The following is a 23,987-nucleotide window of genomic DNA, read 5'->3' on the forward strand; positions in this document are numbered from 1 at the left end:
GGCCAAACAACTGAAACAATGTCAAGGTCCATCAAGAGGCCTGATTAAATTCATTTTATGGATATCAACACTGCCCTCTGAAAATGCCTAACATAGGATGTTCACTGTTGAGATTAAAAAAGGATTCTAGACTACAGAGCACTATTTTGCAAAACCAATTCATATATTTCTAATTTGGTATTTGTAACTTAATCTTTTCTTTCCTATTAGGTCAGAGTGGTTCTTCTCTATAATAATGTCATTCTCACTTCTTGCATTCTGACGTGGGAGAGAAAGGTAATAAACACCTTCGGCTCAGGCCATGATCCCAGGGCCCTACCTTTTCCCGTTTCTTGGGGGAAAAAATACATGTACCAGTGATTCCAGGTATACACAAGTAATTCCAGGTATACACAAGGAATACACAGTGTTCAATTAGCCAATCAAATGTAAAAAAAAAAAAAATTAAAACTATGCCACACACGGAAAAGTTGAAGGATCTGTGAATGTTGAGGTTTAAATTATGTAGAAGGTAGTAATATCATTAAGGCAAGAATTATTTTGGTTGGGGCTTAGAAAAGTACTGAAAACAGAAGATGGTCAGTCATGTCTAGTTAATGCCTAAATAAAGGAGAACACAACTCTTGGTGGGATATGAACAATTTTTTGTCCAATGTTTAAACGTCAGTCACATCAAAGAGGGTACTGGATTAATTCTGCCCTCTAAAACTACAATTACCTTAAAAAAAGAAAGTGAAGCAAACTTATAAAAGAGGGAGCACAAAGATAAAAAGATACAAATTTCAACTTACACAAAATAAGCAGTGATCCAGTAACGAAATTAGCTGCCTCAAAAATTTGTAAAACTAAAGCAGATAAAAACAAAAAAAAAGACTATGTGTTGACAAAGATGTGGAAGTAATAGGATTGTTGGTAGAAGTGTAAACTGGTAAAATCATTTTGAAAAATCCTAGCATTACATATCTACTAAAACTAAAATACAGCAATGCTATGCCCCAGCAATTCTACTTCCAGATATATAACAAAGATTAATGCACATGTCTACCCGAAGTCATTTTCAAGAATATTCATAGTAGCTTTATTACTAACAGTCAAAACTAGAAACAATCTAAATATCCATCAACAGAACAATGTTGGATTTGTGGAGGGAGGCAAAAATAATGTACAGATTTCCAATGTGAAAGACTAAGAGCTAATATAAAAGAAAAGTAGATTTTTCTTTGGTTAGAGTTTGTCAGGGAGAGAGAAGGAGGGAGATTGAGAGTGCACAAGCAGGGAGAGCAGCAGGCCAAGGGAGAAGCAGGCTCCCTGCTGAGAAAGGAGCCCAACTCTGGACTCAATCCCAGGACCCTGGGATCATGACCTGAGCCGAAGGCAGACACTTAACAGACTGTGCCACCCAGGCTACCCAGAAAAGTTTTAAGATGAAAAAATGGGGGGGAACCTGGGTGGCTCAGTGGGTTAAGCCTTTGCCTTCAGCTCAGGTCATGATCGCAGAGTCCTGGCATCAAGCCCCGCATTGCATGGGGCTCTCTGCTCAGCAGGGAGCCTGCTTCCCCCTCTCTCTCTGCCTGCCTCTCTGCCTACTTGTGATCTTTCTCTGTCAAATAAATAAATAAAATCTTAAAAAAAAAAAAGATGAAAAAATTAGTTGGAGTTGGCAATTACAATGAACACCACAGGTAAAATTCTAGGAGTCAGGATAATTTAAAGGTGTGGAGCTAAGAAATCAAATCTAAGCTAGACATACTACTGGCTTTCAAAATAATCAATATTGGGCACCTGGGTGGCTCAGTTCTTAAACGTATGCCTTCAGCTCACATCATGATCCCAGGGTGCTGGGATCCAGCCCCACATCGGGCTCCCAGCACAGTGGGAAGCCTGATTCTCCCTCTTCCACTGCCCCTGCCTGTGTTCCCTCTGTCAAACAAATAAATAAAATCTTAAAATAAAATAAAAATAAAAGTAAATAATCAATATTACATGAAAACAGAAGACAAAATCAAGAATAAGACCGTAAGAACAGAATACCTGGAAATACCATTATTTAATAAATGGCTGAATACATTAGAAGGAACCAATGAAGACAGCTGGGAAATAAAAGGAAGTATGAGGAGTTAGGAGAACCAGGTAAATGGTATAATAAAGACCAAGAAATAAAAAAGAGTTTAAATTAGGAGATGGTCAAAAAACAGCATATGTAACAAAGCCTAGATAGTGGTCACTAAATTCACAAATAAAGAACACACTAAGGATATTAACTGAAACAAAATGGAATGATAGGATGTAATCTATTTCAGTGGATTAAGCACAGAATAGACAAAGAATAAAATTTAAAAAATATATATGTATGATTTAAAAAAAAAAAACTTTAAAATCAACAAACAGTAGACTGGCAAACTTTTTGTGTAGAGAGAAACACAGTAAATACTTAAGGCTTTGCAAGTCTCATATAGTACCTTTTTTTTTTTTTTAAAGATTTTATTTATTTGACAGAGAGAGAGATCACAAGTAGAGAGAGAGAGAGGAGGAAGCAGGCTCCCCGCCTAGCAGAGAGCATGATGCGGGACTCGATCCCAGGACCCTGAGATCATGACCTGAGCTGAAAGCAGAGGCCTAACCCACCGAGCCACCCAGGCAGCCCCAAATAGTCCCTTCTTACATATTCTTATGTCCATACAAAACAGGCTTCAGGCCAGATTAGCCAACACCTGCCTAAAATAATTTGAGCTCCCAAACAAGCATTTGGAGACAAAGTTTGCATACAGCTAAACACTGTTTTCACAACTGAAAATAATGCTGTTTCTTGGAGCATGCACTTCAAGTTGTTATTTATTTTTTCCTTTCAGCGACAGATTATGAATTTGTAAATCGGAACCATTTTCTTGATCCATTAAGAGAAGAAGCTTGACCACGTACACCAAAAAACTACTGTCTATAACAAATACACCTGACCCTTTCAGCTAACAAACTCCTTCTTACCCGGGCCTCCAAAGTAATTTTAAAAATAAATTCTTGGGGGCACCTGTGTGGCTCAGTCACCTAAACATCCGCCATGATACTCTTGATTTCCACTCAGGTCATGATCTCAGGGTCTGGGATCAAGATCCCCATATAAGGGACACACCCACCCTCAGCAGGTAGTCTGCTTGAGGATTCTCTCCTTCTCCCTCTGTCCATCCCCTCACTCAGGCTCACAAGCACACACACACTCTCACAGTCTAAAATAAATCTTTTTAAAAAATAAACATAATAAAAATAAATTCTTCATTATAATGTGCATAAAAATACTGATAGTGAACTGTTAAAAAATTCTTTTTAATTGTGTTGGGTAATTAAGATGATTAGACTGTGGTTGGAAAACCAGTTATTATAGATGGCATTCACTAGTTACAACTATAAAAAAATAATATAGTGATAAGCAAAAATTGAAAAGAGCACTCACTCTAAAAACCACATTTAGAAAAAGCAAAGCACTATTTTGTCCATAAACAAGTCAAGGGAAACTCATAAGCATGGGGATTTCAAACTCGAAGAACAGTAATTGTTAATGGGGATATGAATTAAGTGAGAAAGAAAAGGAAAAGTACTGGGCTGGGATTTAGTTCTGCTACACTTGTTTTCTAACATTCCAAATGAGGCAAGTTTCTGATTTCTAGTTCCACATGTAAGAAGCCTGGAAGTTGCCACTGTATCCTAAACAAGTAAAAGGCTAAACAGACTGAAAAATCAACTCTTCTTGGATCTCTAAGAGGTGGAGAGGTGAAGACACAGTGCAAACTACTGAGACAGACAGGTGAATACAGGGGGTCATGGCTTTACTACAGCAGAGACTAATAAGTAAAAACCAACTCAGGAACCAGTGCCAGCCAGGGTAGAAAAACCTGAATCAGAACCGACAAACTGCTAGAGGCTCAGTGTGAATAAGTCTGTAAGTTAAAAACTCCAGTACAAAAAAGAACTCCCACACTTTTTATGAGCTTTATCCCCAGAAGCTAGACCAGGTTCTCACATTAGATATCCCCTCACAGGTAGGAGTACCGGGAGCACAGGGGAAAGTAACAATGAGGACTCACGTCTAGAGAAAGTAATTAACCAGGGCCTAACTGACCTGAACAAGAAGAACTCCCACTTTTTATGAGCTTTATCCCCAGAAGCTAGACCAGGTTCTCACAGTAGATATCCCTTCACAGGTGGGAGTACCGGGAGCACAGGGGGAAGTAACAATGAGGACTCACCCTCTAGAGAAAGTAGTTAACCAGGGCCTAACTGACCTGAACAAACAGAAATAGCCAAAAGCTCCTACTCTGAAAAGATCAATAAAATCAATAAGCCTCTAGAGGCAGCTGACTGACTCAGTAGGTAAAACATGTGACTTCTGATCTCGGGGTTGTGGGTTTGAGTCTCACACTGGGTGCACAGATTACTTAAAAATAGTAACTTAAAAAAAAAAAATCAGTAAGCCTCGAGCCAGGCTTAAAAAAAAAAGAAGAAGAAGAGGAAAAAGAAGAGTATACAAATTAATCAAATATATAGGGGTGCCTGAGTGGCTCAGTTGATTAAGCAGACGACTCTTGGTTTGGACTCAGGTCATGATCTCAGGGTCCTAATATCGAGCCCCGCATCAGGCTTCTCTGCTCAGCGGGGAGCCTGTTTCCCCCCCCTACTCTCTCTATGCCTGCTGCTCTGCCTACTTGTGATCTCTCACTGTCAAATAAATAAATAATTTTTTTTTAAAAAACACACAATACTATGTACATTATTACCCCCAAAAAATGAAATGCCTAAGTATAAATCTAACAAAATATGTACAAGATTGGGCACCTGGCTGGCTTAGTCAGTAGAGCATACAACTCTTGATCTTGGGGCCATGTGTTCAGGCACCACACTGCGAACAGAGCTCAAAAGAAATTAAAAAAACAGCCCCCCCACACACAAACAAATATAAGATCTACATGAGGCAAGTGATAACACTCAGATAAAAGAAATTAAAGAGCTAAACAGATAAAGATATGATTGATACACACACACACCCTGGATTATTACTCAGCCATAAAAAAGAACGAAATCTTGCCATTTACAATGACATATACGGAACTAAGAATTAAGCTAGGTGAAATAAATCAGTCAGAGAAAGACAAATACCGTATGATTTCACTCATAGGTGAAATTTAAGAAACAAAACTGATGAACACAGGGGAAGAGAAGGAAAGATAAAATGAGATAAAAACAGAGGGAGGCAAATCATAAGAAACTCTTAACTACAGGAAACACACTGAGGGTTGCTGGACAAGATATGCGTGGGGGATAGGGTAACTGGGTGATGGGTATTAAGGAGGACCCTTGATATAATGAGCACTGGGTGTTATATGCAACTGATGAGTCACTAGATTCTACTCTGAAAATAATACACCATATTAACTAACTTGAATTTGAGTAAAACCAAAAAAATAAATAAAAAGCTAAATAGAAAGCGATTCCACGTTCACAGATGCACACAATCAATATAGTCAAGCTGGCAGTTCTTCCCAAGTTGATCTAAAGGTTCAATGCAACCACAACTAAAATCCCAGCAAGTTATTTGTGGATACCGATAAACTGATTCTGATTCTAACGTCATATGAAGAAGGAAAAGACCCAGAATAGCCAACACCCAACACAATATTAAAGGAGGAAGGAAGGGCGCCTGGGTGGCTCAGTCAGTTAAGCATCTTCCTTGGCTCAGGTCATAGTCCCAGGGTCCTGGGATCCAGTCCCACATGGGGTTCCCTGCTCGGCAGGAAGCCTGCTTCTCCCTCTCTCTCTGTCTGCCTCTCTGCCTACTTGTGCTCCCTCTATATATAGCTGTCAAATAAATAAATAAAAATCTTAAAAAAAAAAAAAAAAAGGAGGAGTACAAAGTTGGAGGGCTGATACTCCCCCACTCCAAGCTTATTACAAAGTAACCAACACAGTGTGGTATTTGTGAAAGAATAAACAAATAGGTCAGTGGAACAGACCAGAGAGGCCAGAAATAGCCCCCCATAAATACAGTCACCTGATCTTTGATAAAGGAGCAAAAGACAATACAACAGAGCAAAGATCATCTTCTCAACAACTGGTACTGGAATGGCAGGACATCCACATGCAAAAACTAAATCTAGACACACCCCTTCCACCCTTCACACAAAAAAACAAATGGATCAAAATGGGTAATAAACTGAAATGTGAAACACTAAACTATAAGAGTCCTAGAAGAGAGCACAGGAGGAAGCCTACATGTCGTTAAGTATGGACTTTTTAAATACAGCACCAAAGGCAAGATCCATGAAAGAAATAACTCACAGGCTGAACTTCATAAAAATAAACTGCTCTGTGAAAGACAGTATCAAGAGAACGAGAAGAGAAGCCACAGACTGGGAGAAAATACCTGCAAGAGCCATATCTGATAGAGGACTGCTGTTCCAAAATACTAAAAAAAAAAAAAAACCTCTTAAAACTTAAGAAAAAGTGTAATTTAAAAATGGACCACAGGGGTACCTCAGTGACTCAGTTAAGCAGCCAACTCTTGATTTCAGCTCACCTCATGATCTCAAGGTTGTGTGATCAAGCTCCACATCCGGCTCTGGACTCTGGACTCTGTACTCTGTGCTTAGAGCAGAGCCTGCTTGAGAGTTTCTCTCTCCCTCTCCTTCTGTCCCTCCCCAAACTTATGTGCTAAGTAAATAAAACCTTAACCAAAGAAAAAAAAGGACTACAGACCTTAACAGACACCTCACCAAAGAAAACATACAGACAGCAATTAAGTGCATGAAAAGAGGCTCCACATTGCCTGCCATCAGGGAATTACAAATTAAAATAACGAGATACTACTATACACCTATCAGAATTGCCAAAATCCAGAAAACTGACAACATCAAATGCTGAGGAGGCGGCAGAACAACAACAAATCTCATTCGCTACTGCTTGGAATGCAAAACAGCACAGCCACTTTAAAAGACAATTTGGAAATTTTTTTACCAATCTAACATACTCCTACCATGCGATTTAGCAATCACGCTCCTTGGTACCTACTCAATCTGAAAAACTGACATGAATGTTTATGGGAGCTTTATTCATAATTGCCAAAACTTGGAAGCAACCAAGATGCCCTTTAGTAGGTGAATGGATAAACAAACTGGTACATTTGGACAATGGAGTACTACTTAGCACTAAAAAGAAATGTGCTACCAAATCATGAGAAGACAGGAAGGAAACCTGAATACATACTACTAAGTGAAAGAAATCAATGTGAAAAGGTTACACACAGTATGATTCCAACTATATGACAGTCTGGACAAGGCAAAGCTTGAGAGACAATAAAAAGATCAGAAGTTGTCAGAGGTTGAGAGGGAAGGGAAGGATTAACAGAGCAGAGGATTTTTAGGCAATGAAAATACTATGTGATATTATAATGGTACATACAGATCATTACTTGCCCAAATTCATAGAATATAAAGCACTAAAAATGAACCCTAATGTAATCTATGACTTTAGATGATTATGATGTATCAATGGTTTATAAACTGCAACAAATATATTACTTTTGTGGGGGGCACTGATAGTGGGGGATGCATACGTGTCAGTAGAGGGTATGTGGGAAATCCCTATACCTTCCTCTCAATTTTGCTGTGAACCTAAAACTGCTCTAAAAAAATTAAGTCTTCAATTTAAAAATAGTAAGTACTGCAAGTTCAAATAAAAAAACAGCACATGATGCTATTTTAACATATAAGGCTTTTCAGCTTATTTTGTAGTCAACTTGTGGATATTAGCTGTCCACAGAGCGTTAAATTCTGAAATAGATAAAAGTAAGTTTACTTTGAATCCCTTCTGTGCCTCAACTGTTTCAGTTATGATCTGAAAGTATTTTCCTTTCCCTCCCCCAATTAATGAAGAGTTCTCTCTATATGTATTACCAAGGAACAGTCATGCACAATCAACAAAATCCTAAAAACTCCATATCTAAATGAGCAAAAGGTCCCCATTCTGAAAAACCATCTAATTCGCCTATAATTCTAAATCCTAATCCCAACTCATATTCATTACAAAAAAACGAACTGTCACTTCGCCAATGTAAAAGCAACTGTGGTATATTTGATACTGGCTTAAGTCAATAGTCCACACAACCAATGTATTAAATCCAAATTTTTCCTTTTATCTCTAAGAACAGAAAGGCTATTATATTACCTACCTTTCGGAAACTTCTTGTTTCAATTGAGGAACTTCACCAAGAGCTGAATCAATATCCATGAAACCAAGAAAGTCCCGTTTTATACTAAGAGAAGGCTTCTCCAAACACTTGCCTGACGTTTCATGACCCCTCGATAAAGAATCTGAATCAGTTAGCTGTATCTCTGACCCCTCACCTTCTGTAAGACGGACCCGCTGACCAGGAGAACTGGGAACACTATTCCCTTCCTGATCAGAGCTGTTCTTTTGCTTTCCATCTCTCTGGGGTTTACTATTCAGCCCATCATCCCGGAAGCCTTTAGCAAATGGATTGTAATCTATTTTCAGCTGGGTAATCTGAATGTTCTGGTAAGCTGTTACTGCAAAGAATTCCGTCTGTGGAAAGGTAAAAGTGTGGACACCAGGGCCATTTAACTGTATTACTTCAGTAGCCTTTTCTGCAGGCACCAAATGAAGCCTCGGCAGGTACCGATGCATAGAGTGCAAGATGATATGCCCTTCTTGGTCCAATGTATTGTTGGTAAGTTTGAGTTTATAGAAAGATACTGGTTGATGCATCCAATAATGACCCGTGGAAGGAGATTCTGGATGAATAAAAACCCTCCCCAAAACATGGGGCTCAGCCTTCCCACTTGGTTCCCACCAGCGACCATTCCACTTATAACGATGGTTATCCACAGGAGATATATCCATGACAAGGATATACTTCATATTTGAATCTAAACCTGTTATCCAGTAACGACAGTATGGAAACATGCGTCTTCCCTGCTTGGTCAGAATCATCTCTGTGCTTCGATGATAGAATTCATTCCACATACTATTGTTATCCAGAGTGACAGTGATTCCTCCCACAGTACAATCAGCTGGAAGACAAATCTTCCCTTTAGATTTTCCTGGTGATGACACACTGCTAGCCAAAGCACAGGCATCCCGATTAGTAACCAAAATTCCTTGATCAGTTTTGCCATTTCCTGGCTGTTTTAGGATGACAAAAAAGGTAGGTGCTGCTCCTGCCACTGTTCCACCATCTTGATTAGCCAATATAATCTGCTGTTTCTCCTCCATGATTCCAGTGGGAAACTCAGTCGTAAGATAACTGTAGTCACCACATAGTCACAGTGGCCTTCCCAGCCTGCAACAAAAAACAAACAAAACCCTTTTCAATCAAGAGAATGTTTGGTGTTTTGTTATAAATACAAGAATAATCATGTTATCCCCAAAATATATTCAACTCTTTGAAGACTTTGCTTCTACCTTTCTCTCACCACTGTAAGGATATTCAGTCCAGAATATTTAATATCTTTTAAAATTCATTTTAGGGGCCCCTGGGTGACTCAGTCAGTTAAGCAGTTAACTCTTGATTTCAGCTCAGGTCATGATCTCAGGGTTGTGAGACTGAGCCCTATGTCAGACTGCTTGGGATTCTCTCTCCCTCTACCTCTCCCTCTGGCCCTTCCCCTGCAATCTCTCAGAAAGAAAACAAAAGGAGAGTAGAGGAGGGAAGAGGAGAAAAAAGGAAAGGAGAGGAAGAAACAGAAAGAAAGATCTCATTTTAATCGAATTACAGTTGACCCCTGAGCAACTCAGGGATTATTAGGACCTTGACTTCCCCTCACTGCACACACAGGTGAAAATCCACATGTAACTTCTGACTCCTCAAAAACTTAAATACTGACAGTCTATTGCTGATGGAAGGCTTACCATAATATAAACAGTTGATTAACATATTTTGTATGCTATATATATTATATATTGTACTCCTACAGTAGAGAAAAATTAGGAAAATCCTAAAAAAGAAAACATATTTGCAGTCCTGTACTGTATCAAAAAATAGATAAAACATAGGAAAACCAAACACCTATAAAAATGTACATAATGTCAGAATAAGAGAAATGCAAATGAAAACCATCTTGACACTGTCTTTTACCCTATCACACCAGCAAAAATCAAAATTTGGTAGAGGTGTTGGAAAGGCTGCAAATCAACCAACGTTCTCATCTAACAAGATGCTTAGACTATAAAACAAAAGAATCTCTATGATAGAGGGCAACATGAAAATATAAGAAGTACAAATGCATATATCCTATGAAACATCAGTTCTTCTAAGGTCTTACCTTTTTTTTTTTTTTTTAAGATTTTATTTATTTATTTGACAGAAAGAGATCACAAGTAGGCAGAGGCAGGCAGAGAGAGAGGGGAAAGCAGGCTCCCCGCCGAGCAGAGAGCCAGATGTGGGGCTCCATCCCAGAACCCCGGGATCACGACCTGAGCCAAAGGCAGAGGCTTAACCCACTGAGCCACCCAGGCGCCCCTCTAAGGCCTCACCTTAAGTATGCACATGCACGCACAGACACACATCCATAAGTGATGCATACAAGATCCTTCCCTGTATTTCTCTGTGTAACAGCAAAGGACTTTGGGGGTGTGGGAGAATCCATCAAGAAAGACTGGTTAAATAAATGGTGCTACATCTAAAGAATGGAATACTCTGCAGCTAAAATGGTAATGTATAAATATTAGGGACTCTTTTTAACAAGATATGTTAAAGGCAAAATGTACCAAAGAATGGTAGATTACGCTACACTTCTTTATAAAGTTAAAAACAAAGAGCCAAAGAAAAACACGAATAGGTATGTATTTGCCTGACATATATAGATTATTTGTAAGGAAACAAAAGGAACCAGCATTGTTGGCTATTAACAAGGGAAAACTGGGAGGATGGGAAAACGTGTTCTAAATTTTTTCCCTTGTGAATGTACAACCTATTCAAAAAGTAGGTTAATTTTTTAAAGTTCAAATGAAAAGTCCCACAAATACTGTATGATTTCATTTATATGTAATGTCCAAAATAAATAAATCTGTAGAGACAGAAGTAGATTAGTGGTTGCCACCGGAAGGAGAGAGGGATAACCGGGACAACAGCTAACGGGTATGGATGGGGTTTCTTTGGGAGTGAAAGAAATGTTCAGGAACTAAAAAAGTGAAGTGTACTCTTTAAAATGGTACATTTTATGTTATGTGATTTATATCTCAATAAAAAGTCATAAAGAAATCTCAGGGGGTACACCTGGGTGGCTCAATGGGTTAAGCCTCTGCCTTCAACTCAGGTCATGATCTCAGGGTCCTGGGATCTAGCCCCACATAGGCTCTCTGCTCAGCAGGGAGCCTGATTCCACCCCCCAACCCCCACCCCCGCCTCTCTGCCTGCCTCTCTGCTTACTTGTGATCTGTCAAATAAATAAATATTAAAAAAAAAAAAAAATCTCAGGTTGTTATATTCAACTGATGTTGTTCAATTACCTAAATATTCTACAAATATAAAGTTATCTCCAATTAGCTTTTACACAAAAAGGAAGATGCTACATCACTACTCCTGTTTAAGTGGGTCAGTAATTTTGATTAATCAAATCCATCTTTTATTGGTTCTCCTAATTTTAATTAAAAAGTCTAATTTTATCTTTCATCAGAGGTACTGACAAGCAGCAAAAATCATATGATCTGAACTTTACCTCTTTTTAGAGAACTGACCAAATGAACAAAAAAATCTCCGGAACTTAAAATATTCACAATTAGCCTGAGGATAATAGATATTTTAAAAGTCAAGACTTCAAAAAAAGGTTGGCTACTGTTTCCTATTATAGCTAGACATAAAAAAAGAAATCTACTTCCTTACACTACAACACTAATACCCAGGAAAGATTAAAAAATATATGTATCGGGGCGCCTGGGTGGCTCAGTGGGTTAAAGCCTCTGCCTTCGGCTCAGGTCATGGTCCCAGGGTCCTGGGATCAAGCCCTGCACCAGGCTCTCTGCTCAGCAGGGAGCCTGCTTCCCCTCTCTCTCTCTGCCTGCTTGTGATCTCTGTCTGTCAAATAAATAAATAAAATCTTAAAAAAAAAAAATATGTATCTTCTCCGATTTGGATCTTACTCTTAAGAAATAGAATTTAGGGTGATTCTTTCCAAAGGCTGCTTCAGGCTTAAGTCAATTAAGCTTACTGTTTCCTAAAACTAACAAGTTTAGGCAACACCTACCAGAGACTGATAAGGCAAAATTTGAACAGACTTAGAAATCAAAATTAAGGGGCACCTGGGAGGCTCAGTCAGTTAAGCGTCTGCCCTCTGCTCAGGGCATGATTTCAGGGCACTGGGATCAAGCCCCACGTGGGGCTCTCTGCGTGGCAGTAAGCCTGCTTCAGCCTCGCCCTCTGCCTGCCTCTACCCCTGCTTGTGCTCTCTCCCTTGTTTGCTCTCTCTCTCTCAAATAAACATATAAAATCTTTTTTAAATAATCAAAATTAAGGTGACTATAAAAATAGTAAAGCTTAGTTCACAAATACCTCTACAATGGCATATAACTTAATGCAAAATCCTGTACTCAGTTCATAAAGTTCAAAGTTTTTTCTCATAAACCACCAATTTTTGCAATTATATAAAACATTCTTTTTAAGTACATTTAAATGTAACTAAGGTGGCAAAGAAAAAAAATTCAGCTATTCCAAACCTATGAATTTATTAAAGGGTTCAAAATTTCTTAAACATTATCTTCTATAATAGTAAAATCTTGGGTTTCAGATTACAAGTAAAACTAGAGCAAAGAAGTTTTAACTAATACTTTAAAAAGCACTCTTAAGGGGAACCTGAGTGGCTCAGTCCGCTAAGCGTTTGACGCTGGATTTCGGATCAGGTCAGGATCTCAGGTTTTTGAGATGGACCCCAACAGGCTCTGTGCTGGGTGGGCATGGAGCATGCCTAAGATTCTCCCTCTCTCTCTCCCTCTGCACAACCCCCATCAAAAATAAAAAGCACTCCTAAAAATCTATGAAACGTCAAAGATTCAACTGACAGAAATCCCATTTAGTGTTACAGAATACACTGAGTAAATTTTATGCTAACTTCATACACATACATTTCAATTATTCTTTCTGCCTAAACAAAGAAATTAAGTGCAGGAAAGTCAGCCTGCTCTATGTGAACTCTGCACAGGTAACAAATATAAAAGCAACGTAAAAATGTGTATGAAGATAGGAAAAAGAGCTTTCAGGCTTATGATCTGTGTAAGGCATTTATTAAAAAAAAAACAAACCTCCAAACTATTCCATGAGTTGATGAAAATGCATAAAACCAAGAACCTAACTTATGACCAAAACAATCTCTACTTCTTGAACCTATACTGCTACTAATATAGAAACAAGAAATTGAATTCTTATTCCATGCCAATCTTTAAGCAGAGTCCCCTATAAGCACGCCTACGTTTCTGGGATCTATACAGGATCTTAGAATAAGAGGATAGTCAATTCAGTATATTCAGCTACGTCAGACACATAAGTAACTAAGGCTTTAACCGATTGCAAAAATCAAATGTACTTTAGGAAGGGTTAAGTTACTCATGAAGAAATAAATCTATTAAAAATACCTTATATTTGGCTCTCTAAAAGCTTTAGGGAAGACCACAGTTGGGGTACACTTACAACTTAACATTTGAAAAGTCTCACTTCAGCTTTTCAGTATCAAGCATTTATCTATATAACTACAGTAATGAGCCACGGAAGTTTAGTAGTGGATGATAAACAACATTCCAAAAAAGTTCCATCAGAAAACACACACACACACACACACACACACAGGCTTTGAATGTTTTCAGATAATTTGACAAGCGCCATAAATCACTACAATTTCAGAGTCCCTATTCTAAATGTCTTTTCACCAATGACCTCTTTAGGAAATGTTTAACTACTAAAGCCATGACCCTCACACAACTTAAAAATACACCAGTTAGTTTACTAGGTAGTTACCTAATTCAATGATTCATGTACTGCCTGCCTCCCACATTTCCCCGTCCAAAAAAGCACCCAATCAAAATAACATTACTTTAAAAACAGAGAAATGCTGGTCAACCTATTCTGAATGTTCCCAAAGTTGCTTTAAAAAGGGGGTGGGGGGACGCCTGTTTGGCTCAGTGAGTTAAGCCTCGACCTTCGTCTCAGGTCATCATCTCAGGGTCCTGGGTTCCAGCCCTACATCAGGCTCTCTGCTCAGCAGGGAGCCTGCTTCCCTCTCTCTCTGCCTGCCTCTCTGGCTACTTGTGATCTCTTGTCAAACAAATAAATAGAATCCTTAAAAAAAAAAAAAAAAAAAAAGGCAACCTTTCATACAACAAATGTATTACTGTATGGCAAGCACCAAGATAGAAGTTTGCTCCTTAATATAATCACTACAAAAAATAAAAATAAACACTACAAAAATATGGTTTAAATTAAACTAAGTCTCTGAAACAAAATTTAAGAGAATGAGTTCATCAGAATGTCGGTATTTACCAATATACAATGGGTCCAGAAATTCAAAAAATCTTAAGAAAAATAGAATCTGGGGGGCGTCAGGGTGGCCTAGCCGTTAAGTGTTTGCCTTCAGCCCAGGTCATGATCCCAAGGTTCTCAGATTTAGCGCCCCCGCCCCCCTTTTCAGGGTTCCCTGCTCAGCTGGGAACCTGCTTCTCTTCTCCCTCTGCCCCTCCCCCGCCTGTGCGTGCGCGCGCGCGCTCTACCCTGTCAATAAATTAAAAGCCTTAAAAAAAAAAAAAACCAACTTGGATATAATCAGAAAACGTAACAGCAAATGGTAGCAAAACCAGTAAAATAGCCAACCACCAATCCTTAACCATTTGGTTGATTTTAATAAGTGATACTTGCAATCTATATTAGTAAGCACTTAACTTCGGACCAGACAACATCTTGAGGATTTTATAATCACCACAATCCTGTAAAGTAAGTCGCAAAATACCACCTGAAATACGTTAGGTTTTAAGGCACAGAACTGCATTTGCCTAAGACATTAAGTCCCATCCCTTCTCTTCCCAGATACCACCAGTTAATTGCTAACTCCAGAAGCATTTTCTATTCCTAGGAATGGTCCCTTAACTATAACTTGGGGTAATCAAGCTCTCAGTTTATGGCAGAAACGGCTAGTAATCAAACTGCCACTATACCCTAGAATAAGTATGGCAAAGTACCCAGGGCACTGAATTTCCTCAAGTCCTAAGCATGTGTTTTTTGTTAGGTGAACTCAACCCACTTAACCCACACAACCGCTGGAAACATAACCACTGCGAAGCAAGAAGCCCAGCACTGATCCCATACCCTTGTAAGTGAAAAGGCCTCCTGCTAGTTCCTGCTAGTCCCCGGGAAGAGCAGTCGCCGTCGACTATCAAGGGCCCAAAATCACCGCTTTTTAACTGCAGAGATTAGCTAGCCGACAACCACGTGAAAAAATGCCGCAAAGAAAGCTCTTCCGGAGAAGAGTCGTCCGGACAGATCACGTGCCGCCGGCCGGAACCTGCCGAACGCAGGGCGGGATCCAGTCGCATTCTGTTACCGTGGAGACTACAGAACCAGCCACCCAACCCTCTCGGGCCAGCCCCCTTCCCAGCAGTCGTCACGCCGCCTTCAGGCACTTTCCCTGCAGCCTAGCCGCGGCGTCGTGCCCGAAAAGAATAAGGAGACCAGGCAGTATTTGCCAGAGACTACACCACAGAAGCCTGAGAACCTTCACAACACCCACGGGGGCGCGCGGGTGGACTCGAGAGTTCCCTTGATCCACGTGTCTGCTCCGGCGACGCGAACCCTGACCGTGGTCTTCTCTCAGAGACGGCTGTACTTTGGTCACTCACGTTGTTCTGCCGTCACCCTCCTTTAAGACCTCCTTCACCCCTCCCAGCTTGCACCCTCCCCAGGAAGAGGCAACCCCAGGGTTCCAAAAGCAAAGCAAAAATCTTCACGGGAAGACATTACCACTTTACACTCACAACCCAGTTTGAAATGATCTCTAACTTCTCCATGCTCTTCGCACATAGATCCTTCAACTTTGGTTAGTAGTACTCGAATAGACTGTTATATCCCAGACCCACCTACCACTGAGGGCAAAGACCTCCTTGACAATTTAACAGACGCGGGAAACCTCATAAACGGAGAACTAGCCAAAGGCTGCCCACAGAGGAAAAAAGAAAATAACACCTGCTCTTCCCACCTGTTTTCCCCGCCCTCATTTCTGCACTTACTAGCCACCGGTCTTTTGTTTACCAAGTTCCCACTCCTGTGTGGCTCACTTCCTCGCCCTCCTTCTTTATTAAACTCACGCGCGGTCCTGCCTCAAACAACTTGCCCGGAAATTACATGCTAAAAAAGACGTTTACACAGGTGTCAAAACGCTACAGAGAGCTCCTTAAAAAGCGACGTCAGCACCGTTTCCTTCAGAGTTTTGGAACCCCGAGACCTGAGCTCTATAATGCAAAGCGCACAAGCGCAGCTCTCGACCTAAAGCCCCGCGCCGCGCTGAAAGTCATCACGCGGATCGTACCATGCGGTGCGGCACCCCACGCACGCGAGGGCAGGGCCGCGCCAAGGGCGCTTCTCACCCCGCCCGCCTCGTGGCTTCTCTTTCTGGCGTCGATGTTCCCAGTTACTTCGCTGCGCGACGCGGAAGTGAGGCCGGGAACGCGCGCGAGGTGACATGCGCAGCCTCGCTCCGGGGGCCACAGGCGCGCGCCAAAGGCAGCCCCGCGCAAGGCCCGGCCTGGCCGGTGCGTGCGAAGATCGCACAGCGGAACGCTTCTCACGCTTTCAAATCCACAAGCGCTTCAAACTCTCAAAAAACTCTCTTCGGGCCAGTACTAAAGCGACGCCCTCCACCCAGGCCCGAGAGTTACCGTGCGGGGCGTGGTCGGCTTCACCCGGAGTCCTTCACATCCCGCTGGGGGCGGGTTATTCTGTTCGGTTCGCACACCGTGTGTCCGCTCCAGCTGAAGAGCCTGCGCGCGCACAGGACGTCCACGTCACCGCGCACGCGCTCCTACCCGCTCAGAGCCCGCCGCGCAAGCGCAAGAGGAGGCGCGAGCAGCGCCTCCCTCGCCCCTCCCCCAACACTAGGAGGCCAAACGGCCCCGGAGCAGCGACAAGACCCTTGGGACCCGCCCCTGGAGCTCAAGCCGCCGCTTTTCCGGGTCCAAGAAACCGATAAAAGCCTAATGAAGCTTCCAGAATCAAGAACGGCGAGGGAGGAAGAAGGCACCCTAATTCCCTCACCCTCGCACACGAAGGCTTCGTGAAAACTGTGAAACCTTTGCCCGCGGGCTTTCTCAACTGTGCCCTCCACCGTTTCCCTCGGGCTTCTCAACGGCCCCGCCCCTGCCGCACCCAGTCCCACCCACATCTGGCTCCACAGCCCCGGGGGCTTCACCAGCTCGTCAAATGAATCCGCGATCTTCCTCCCCAATGTGCTGTGGGTTTGGATAGCGCCAGACCGTCGGGAAACCTTGAAGAAAAGACTGAGAGACGGGTGGTCGAGTCTACAACATCCACGACCGAAGAACACTAGGAAAGTAGGAAGGAGACCGAAAACTCCACTACCAAGAGGAAGAGAAGAAGAGTTGCCATTAACTTGCCTGACAAAGATGAAAGATGTCCTAATAAAACAGTAAACCGTGGAAACAATTTTTTGCACGACAGAGTATTATCAAGCTTTAATGCCCTGATCCTGTGTTTTCAATTTTTGTTTATTCAAGATATTTAGGCTATGAAGTGCAAAGAAAAAACTGCTGAATATGTCAGGCAGTCGCTGAACAAGTTAACGAATAGTATTTCTCCCAACCAAATATCAAAAATTATTTCTTCCTACCCCTTACCAGCTGCTCCTTCTTCTGAACTAACAGTCAAGTAGCAAAAAGGGACAGTTGTTTAAAATGAGAAAGAAAAGAGGCAAAATAGAAAGCAGAAATTGTGGTCCATGTTTCCAAACTGTATTCTTTCAACTCTTACAAGAATTAGCAAATACTGAGAAGTACTCATTGCTTAGTGATCTAATACAAAACACTGTATGAAGGAGAATGAGGGGATTGAAAGAAAGGAGCCAAGAGGAAGAGACTTAACCAACAGGATTAATCACAGCTGGACCAGAAACATTAGGAAGAAGGGTCTTGTTTCCCTTCATTCTGCTCTTCCTCTGCCACACCACAGGAAGAAAGTGTGATGGGAGTTATAGCATGGACTGGAAAATGTGTAGGCTAAAGGTCACAGACTTACGAAGTTGCTCTGAAACCCCCATGCAGGCACTGTCAACAAGAGCATCACCAGTGCAACAAATGAATAATATCCAAAATCCTAGGCAAAACTGAAAAACAATTTCTGAAAAACACCTTCCTCCTCTTCCCTGACCTCAAAAACCTCTCTTCCTGCCTTGTCAAAATCTCCCACCTCTTCCAAGAATGATTTCCTCTTAAGGGTCTAAGGTTTCCTCACACAAAATTAAAGGCAGAATTGTGTTGACATTGATTCTAAGATGTAAATGACTGATGACTGGTTAACAACAATACCTAGTGGTAGTTGCATCCCAAAGAAGATGTTGAAATAAAATCTCTCATTGGAGAATCTCAGAGGACACCGTGGAAGACAGGGAAACTGGAGATTTTCTTTTGCTACTCTTCCCCTACATCAAGCAAACATGAAATGCCAGATCTTTTAGAACCACCACCAGGGGCTCTTGATTTCTACTCATGTCATGATCTCAGGGTAGTGAGATCGAACCCCACATCTGGCTCTGTGCTCAACCAAGAGTCTGCTTGAGATTTTCTCCCTCCTCCTGCCCATCACCCAGCCTGCACATACTTTCTCTCTCTAAAAATAAAATATTTTAAAAATAAAAGGCATCCTTATATAACCCAAGTTTTTAATATGCCAAGCTAACTAACTGCTAAAGCTGACACTCCTGCATTTTACCTTGCTATTAGAATTCTCTCATTTCAGGGGCGCCTCAGTGCTCAGTACATTAGGCATCCCAACTGCTGGTTCTGGCTCAGGTCATGATCCTCAGGGTCGTGGGATGGAGCCTGCATAGGACTCTGCATTCAGCATGGAGTCTGCTGGAGATTATCTCCTCTCCCTTGGCTCTTCCCCCTGCTCATGCACACACACATTCTCTCTCTCTCTCTCTCTCTCTCCCTATTAAAAAAAAAAGAAAGAAAAAAATCCCTCATTTCAGTTATCATTGCTAACCCCTGCTCATCAGCCTAACACAAAAATCTTTCCCTTGGTTTCCCTTGTTTGAGCTTTCAAAAAGATATTTTACTAAATTTAAGGGAGGTAGGGATAGAGAATTCATGGAATATGAACACAATTTTGATCCCAGATTGCTCTATAAACACATAAGCCCTATTCCACTTACATGCACATTTTTTCTATTCAAATATTTGAATGTCTTGTATGTGTTGAGGATAGGGCAAAGACTGGCACTTCTTGCACTATTCAGATGTCGGCAAACCTTAACAGAATCCACCAACAAAACAAACTATACTCCTTATCTAATCTACTCAGATCCCATCAACTCAGTTCCAATATCTACCAGTGACCTACCTCTCTGAAGTGACTAAAATGTTTGGTCATCATCTTAAATCTTTAGACAAAGCCATCACCACACACATCCCCAAAACCCCAGGGTTACAGTCTTATTTACTGTATTCCTAAATCAACACAATAAAAACCATTCTTAGAATAACAGCTACAGACAAAGTTATAAAAAAGGCTTTGCACCCAAATAAATAAATAAATAAATAAATAAATAAATAAATAAACTTCCCTCACTAGCAATAAACTTGCTGGCATGTGTTAGGCAGCAGGAAAAAAAGAGCGAATCATACTAGTTTATACACAACCCCATTCCTGGCTACCATTTAGTACTGCAACTAAAACCAACTCTTCTATCTACATGCAAAGTATGACTAGCTCCAATATGTGAAACCTGAACTAAGGAATTAAAAGTGGCAAAAAGTCCTATCGTCAAAGAGCCAACAATCTACTCAAAGAGCTCTAAAACCTTCCTAACCAGCATAGTAATATGATTAAGAGCATGTTTTAGAAAATGTTGAGAGAGGTAAAGATGGAAAGAGAGGACAGAATGTGACAGAATGTTATCTCAAGCCCACATAATCACCTTCCTTACCTTTTGCTAAGATTTTCCCAGATACCTCAAGCCTAACTGCTATTAACCCACCTTTCAGGCATAAGTTTCTGTCACTTCCTCAGGAAACTTTTCTTAACCCCCAAGGATCAGATGAGGTCTCCTTTTAATATGCTCTCATAGTACCCTGTATTTCTTTGTAGCACGTACCACAACTCTATTTTTATTTTTTTATAGATTTTATTTATTAGAGAGAGAGAGAGAGAATACAAGTGGGGGAGGGGCCAAGAGAGCGAGAAGCAGGCTCCCCACTGAGCAGGGAGCCTGATGTGGGGCTGGATCCTGGCCCACTGGGGATCATGACCTGAGCCAAAGGCAGCTGCTTAACTGACTGAGCCACTCAGGCGTCCCCACAACTCTACTTTTAAAACTATGTATTGGGATGCCTGGGTGACTCAGTGGGTTAAGCCGCTGCCTTCAGCTCAGGTCATGTTCCCAGGGTCCTGGGATCGAGTCCCGCATCAGGCTCCTTGCTCAGCAGGGAGCCTGCCTCTCTCTCTAGCTCTGCCTGCCTCTCTGCCTGCTTGTGTGCTTTCTCTCTCTCTTTCTGACAAATAAATAAATAAATAAATAAAATCTTTTAAAAAATAAAATAAAATAAAACTATGTATTAATTAATGTCTTGCCCACTAGATGTTAGCTCCACTCTATTCCAGTGCCTACTACCATGCCTGGAACACAGCAAGCACAAACTATCCGTTGAATAAATGAATATGAAACCATAGGTCCCAGTTTTCCAGGCAAGTCCAAATACCAAATACTGATTTACTGTCAACAATTTGGGATTTGGAAAACAGGACCTATTTAACAGGACATTTAACCACACTCACATTATATATGCAAACAAGGATTCTGCTTTGACCAATGTTTTCCAAAGAGGTACAGTTTTAATTAGAAAAAAACTAGTACCACTGACTCTCATCACAAATTATTTCTCCTTAAAGAAATGGATAAATATTATTGACAGATACTTGAAGAGATAAGAATATTTTCCTAGGGGGCGCCTGGGTGGCTCAGTGGGTTAGGCCTCTGCCTTCGGCTCGGGTCGTGGTCTCAGGGTCCTGGGATCGAGCCCCACATCGGGCTCTCTGCTCGGTGGGGAGCCTGTTTCTCCCTCTCTCTCTGCCTGCCTCTCTGCCTCCTTGTGGTCTCTGTCTCTGTCAAATAAATGAATAAAATTTAAAAAAAATAAAAGATTAAAAAAATATTTTCCTAGGAAAGTCTAATTACTTACTACTTTTTGCCTGAATGACTTTTGACTGAATATTTCTTAGAAAAATCAACAAAGGCAAACAGATTCTTTGCGTTGTAAGAAATATTATGATTCTATAATTTACCATATGGTAATAAAAGCAACAAGTTGTAATTAAGACTGCCATCTGCATATACTCATCTACAAGAAAAAATCAGTAAATACCTTCAGAATTAAAGGATACCTTAGTAACAGTTTCTTTTCTGTTTGTTTTATTATGACCTCAAAGAAAGATGTCAGAAATCAGTAACATAAAGGAAGTTTAAAAAGTTAGTTCCAGGGGCGCCTGGGTGGCTCAGTGGGTTAAGCCTCTGCCTTCAGCTCAGGTCATGATCTCGGGGTCCTGGGTTCGAGCCCCACGTCGGGCTCTCTGCTCAGCAGGGAGCCTGCTTCCTTCTCTCTCTCTGCTTGCCTCTCTGCCTACTTGTGATCTTTCTCTGTCAAATAAATAAATAAAATCTTAAAAAAAAAGTTAATTCCAGACGAATTACAAAATAAAAAAGAATAGGTCTAAAAGAAACATGAACAATGAAAGTTGTCAATGTACTACTGAACCCTTAAAAGAAACATCTTATCTAGAAAAGCATAAAAGGAAAAACAGGAAGAAATTTACCTAAGCTGAAAGCTGCACAAAGCTTTAAAACGCTCATGAGAATGTATAAAAACAGAAAGTAGAACTACTGGCCAAAGATGAGCACTGGGAGACAGCAAGTAACCTTCAAAGCTAGAATCAGGCAAAAATCAAGACGCTTATAACAAAAAAAGAAACCGAAAAATTGTCCACAAATGCATATGAAAGAAGTCATGCCTACTTTACAAGAAGGACCACAATGCTTCATGAAAATGAGTGATAGTCAACACAACAGTTCCTAAACTACTAGACATCACAGATCAGTAAAATTTAGTTGACCATCATAACATGACCACATTTTCACATAACAAAGTATACCACCTACTATTACCATTCTTTCTGAAAATGGTGGATATTTCAGGGGCTTCTCGGTGGCTCAGTCAGTTTAGCATCCAATTCTTAATTTTGGCTTAGGTGATAACCTCAGGGTCCTGGGATCAAGCCCCACCTGAGGGCCCCCTCTCAGCAAGGAATCTGTTCCAGCAAGGAATCTGCTGTCTCTCTCTCCTTCTGCACCCCCAACCCCACTCGCTCACACTCTCTCTCTCTCTCTCTCTCTTTTAAATAATTAAATAAATCGTTTAAAAATAATAATGGATATTTTAAAACCAAAAATCTAGGCAGAACACATCTCATAATGAGTAATACTCTTTTATTGTGAATACATTTAGATTGATGAAAAATCTACTACATTGTCCTTCTTTCGTGATATACTATTGAAACCTTTGCAGCAGCAGGGCACCTGGGTGGCTCAGTCACTAATCACCTGCCTTTGCCCCAGGTCTTGATCCCAGGGTCCTGGGATAGAGCCCCATTGAGCTCCCTGCTCAGTGGGGAGCCTGCTTCTCCCTCTCCCTCTGCCACTCCCCCTGCTTATGGGCTCTCTGTCAAATAAATAAATAAAATCTTTACCAAAAAAAAGAGCGAGAGAGAGAGAGAGAGAAGAAAAGAGAACTTTGCAGCAGGTATTTAGAAATAACAGCTAGCCATATATATAGCAAGTCTCCCTATATAGCTAAGATTTGGTTTCTGAGAAAAAATAACATATAAAGGCATAGGACAGGGTATAAGTCACCTTGCCAAGAAATCAAAAGTCAGCCTCTCCTCGTCAATAATACAAGGAGAAAAGATGTTAGCCAGGAGATACCCCAAACCAGACTACAGGAGATACTCCACAATTCAGTCTAAAGAACAGCCACATGATCAGCAAGCTACTCTGAGCGTGTGCTGGGGAGAGAGGGAAGCAGCAGGTTTCTGAAAACAAGATGATAGCTATTGCACTGTAGCAAAATCTTAGAATCTTGATAGGGCTATGTGAGAACAATGTAGTGAAACCAAGAATCAAAGTCAGACTGAGTGACTCTCCCAACTAATCACTGCATACTTAAAAACTGGAACACATGGTAGCTCAGTGTGGCAAAAGCACAGGTAGGTCAAGCTACACTTAGATTAAGCTGGGCTCCAGGCATATCAGACATAAAGGAAAAATGGTGAGGGGGAGGTCAGCACTGTTTTATGTGAAAATTAACCTATGGGATTTTAAATATGACTTAAAAAGAAACACCATAAAAGGATTTTTTTTTTAAGATTTTATTTATCTGACAGAGATCACAAGTAGGCAGAGAGGCAGGCAGAGAGAGAAAGGAGGAAGCAGGCTCCCTACTGAGCAGAGAGCAAGATGTGGGGCTCAATCCCAGGACCCTGGGATCATGACCTGAGCAGAAGGCAGAGGCTTAACCCACTGAGGCACCCAGGTCCCCCATAAAAGGATTTTAAAACCTTTACCTTGACTAAAAACGTTAGCCATGATCTAACCACTGGGGGGCAGGGAACACCTGTTAAGGGACAGGAGAAAGCAGTACTGAAATAGAGAACATAAAGATTACTCAAG

General features: G+C 41.0%; 1 protein-coding gene across 14 annotated transcripts in view; it reads right to left on the minus strand.

Moving 5' to 3' along the window:
• The window catches only part of MGA (MAX dimerization protein MGA), a 173,705-nt gene that overhangs the window by 84,997 nt on the left and 64,721 nt on the right, over positions 1-23,987 (minus strand). For 10 of the 14 annotated variants that reach the window (XM_032856774.1, XM_032856773.1, XM_032856772.1 and 7 more), the window contains exons 1-2: positions 16,912-17,028; positions 8,213-9,343 (exon numbers count right to left, since the gene is read on the minus strand). In XM_032856774.1, the coding sequence (XP_032712665.1) occupies positions 8,213-9,276 (1,064 nt within the window). In that variant the 5' untranslated portion in view covers positions 9,277-9,343; positions 16,912-17,028. Of the gene's footprint in view, positions 1-8,212; positions 9,344-16,562; positions 16,860-16,911; positions 17,029-23,987 lie in introns of those variants that run through there. The other 4 variants (XM_032856766.1, XM_032856765.1, XM_032856767.1 and 1 more) reach the window with 3 other exon arrangements.

The sequence above is a fragment of the Lontra canadensis genome, unplaced genomic scaffold (assembly GCF_010015895.1).
Source record: "Lontra canadensis isolate GAN:19392208 unplaced genomic scaffold, GSC_riverotter_1.0 scaffold12, whole genome shotgun sequence".
In the NCBI taxonomy this organism is placed as follows: domain Eukaryota; kingdom Metazoa; phylum Chordata; class Mammalia; order Carnivora; family Mustelidae; genus Lontra; species Lontra canadensis.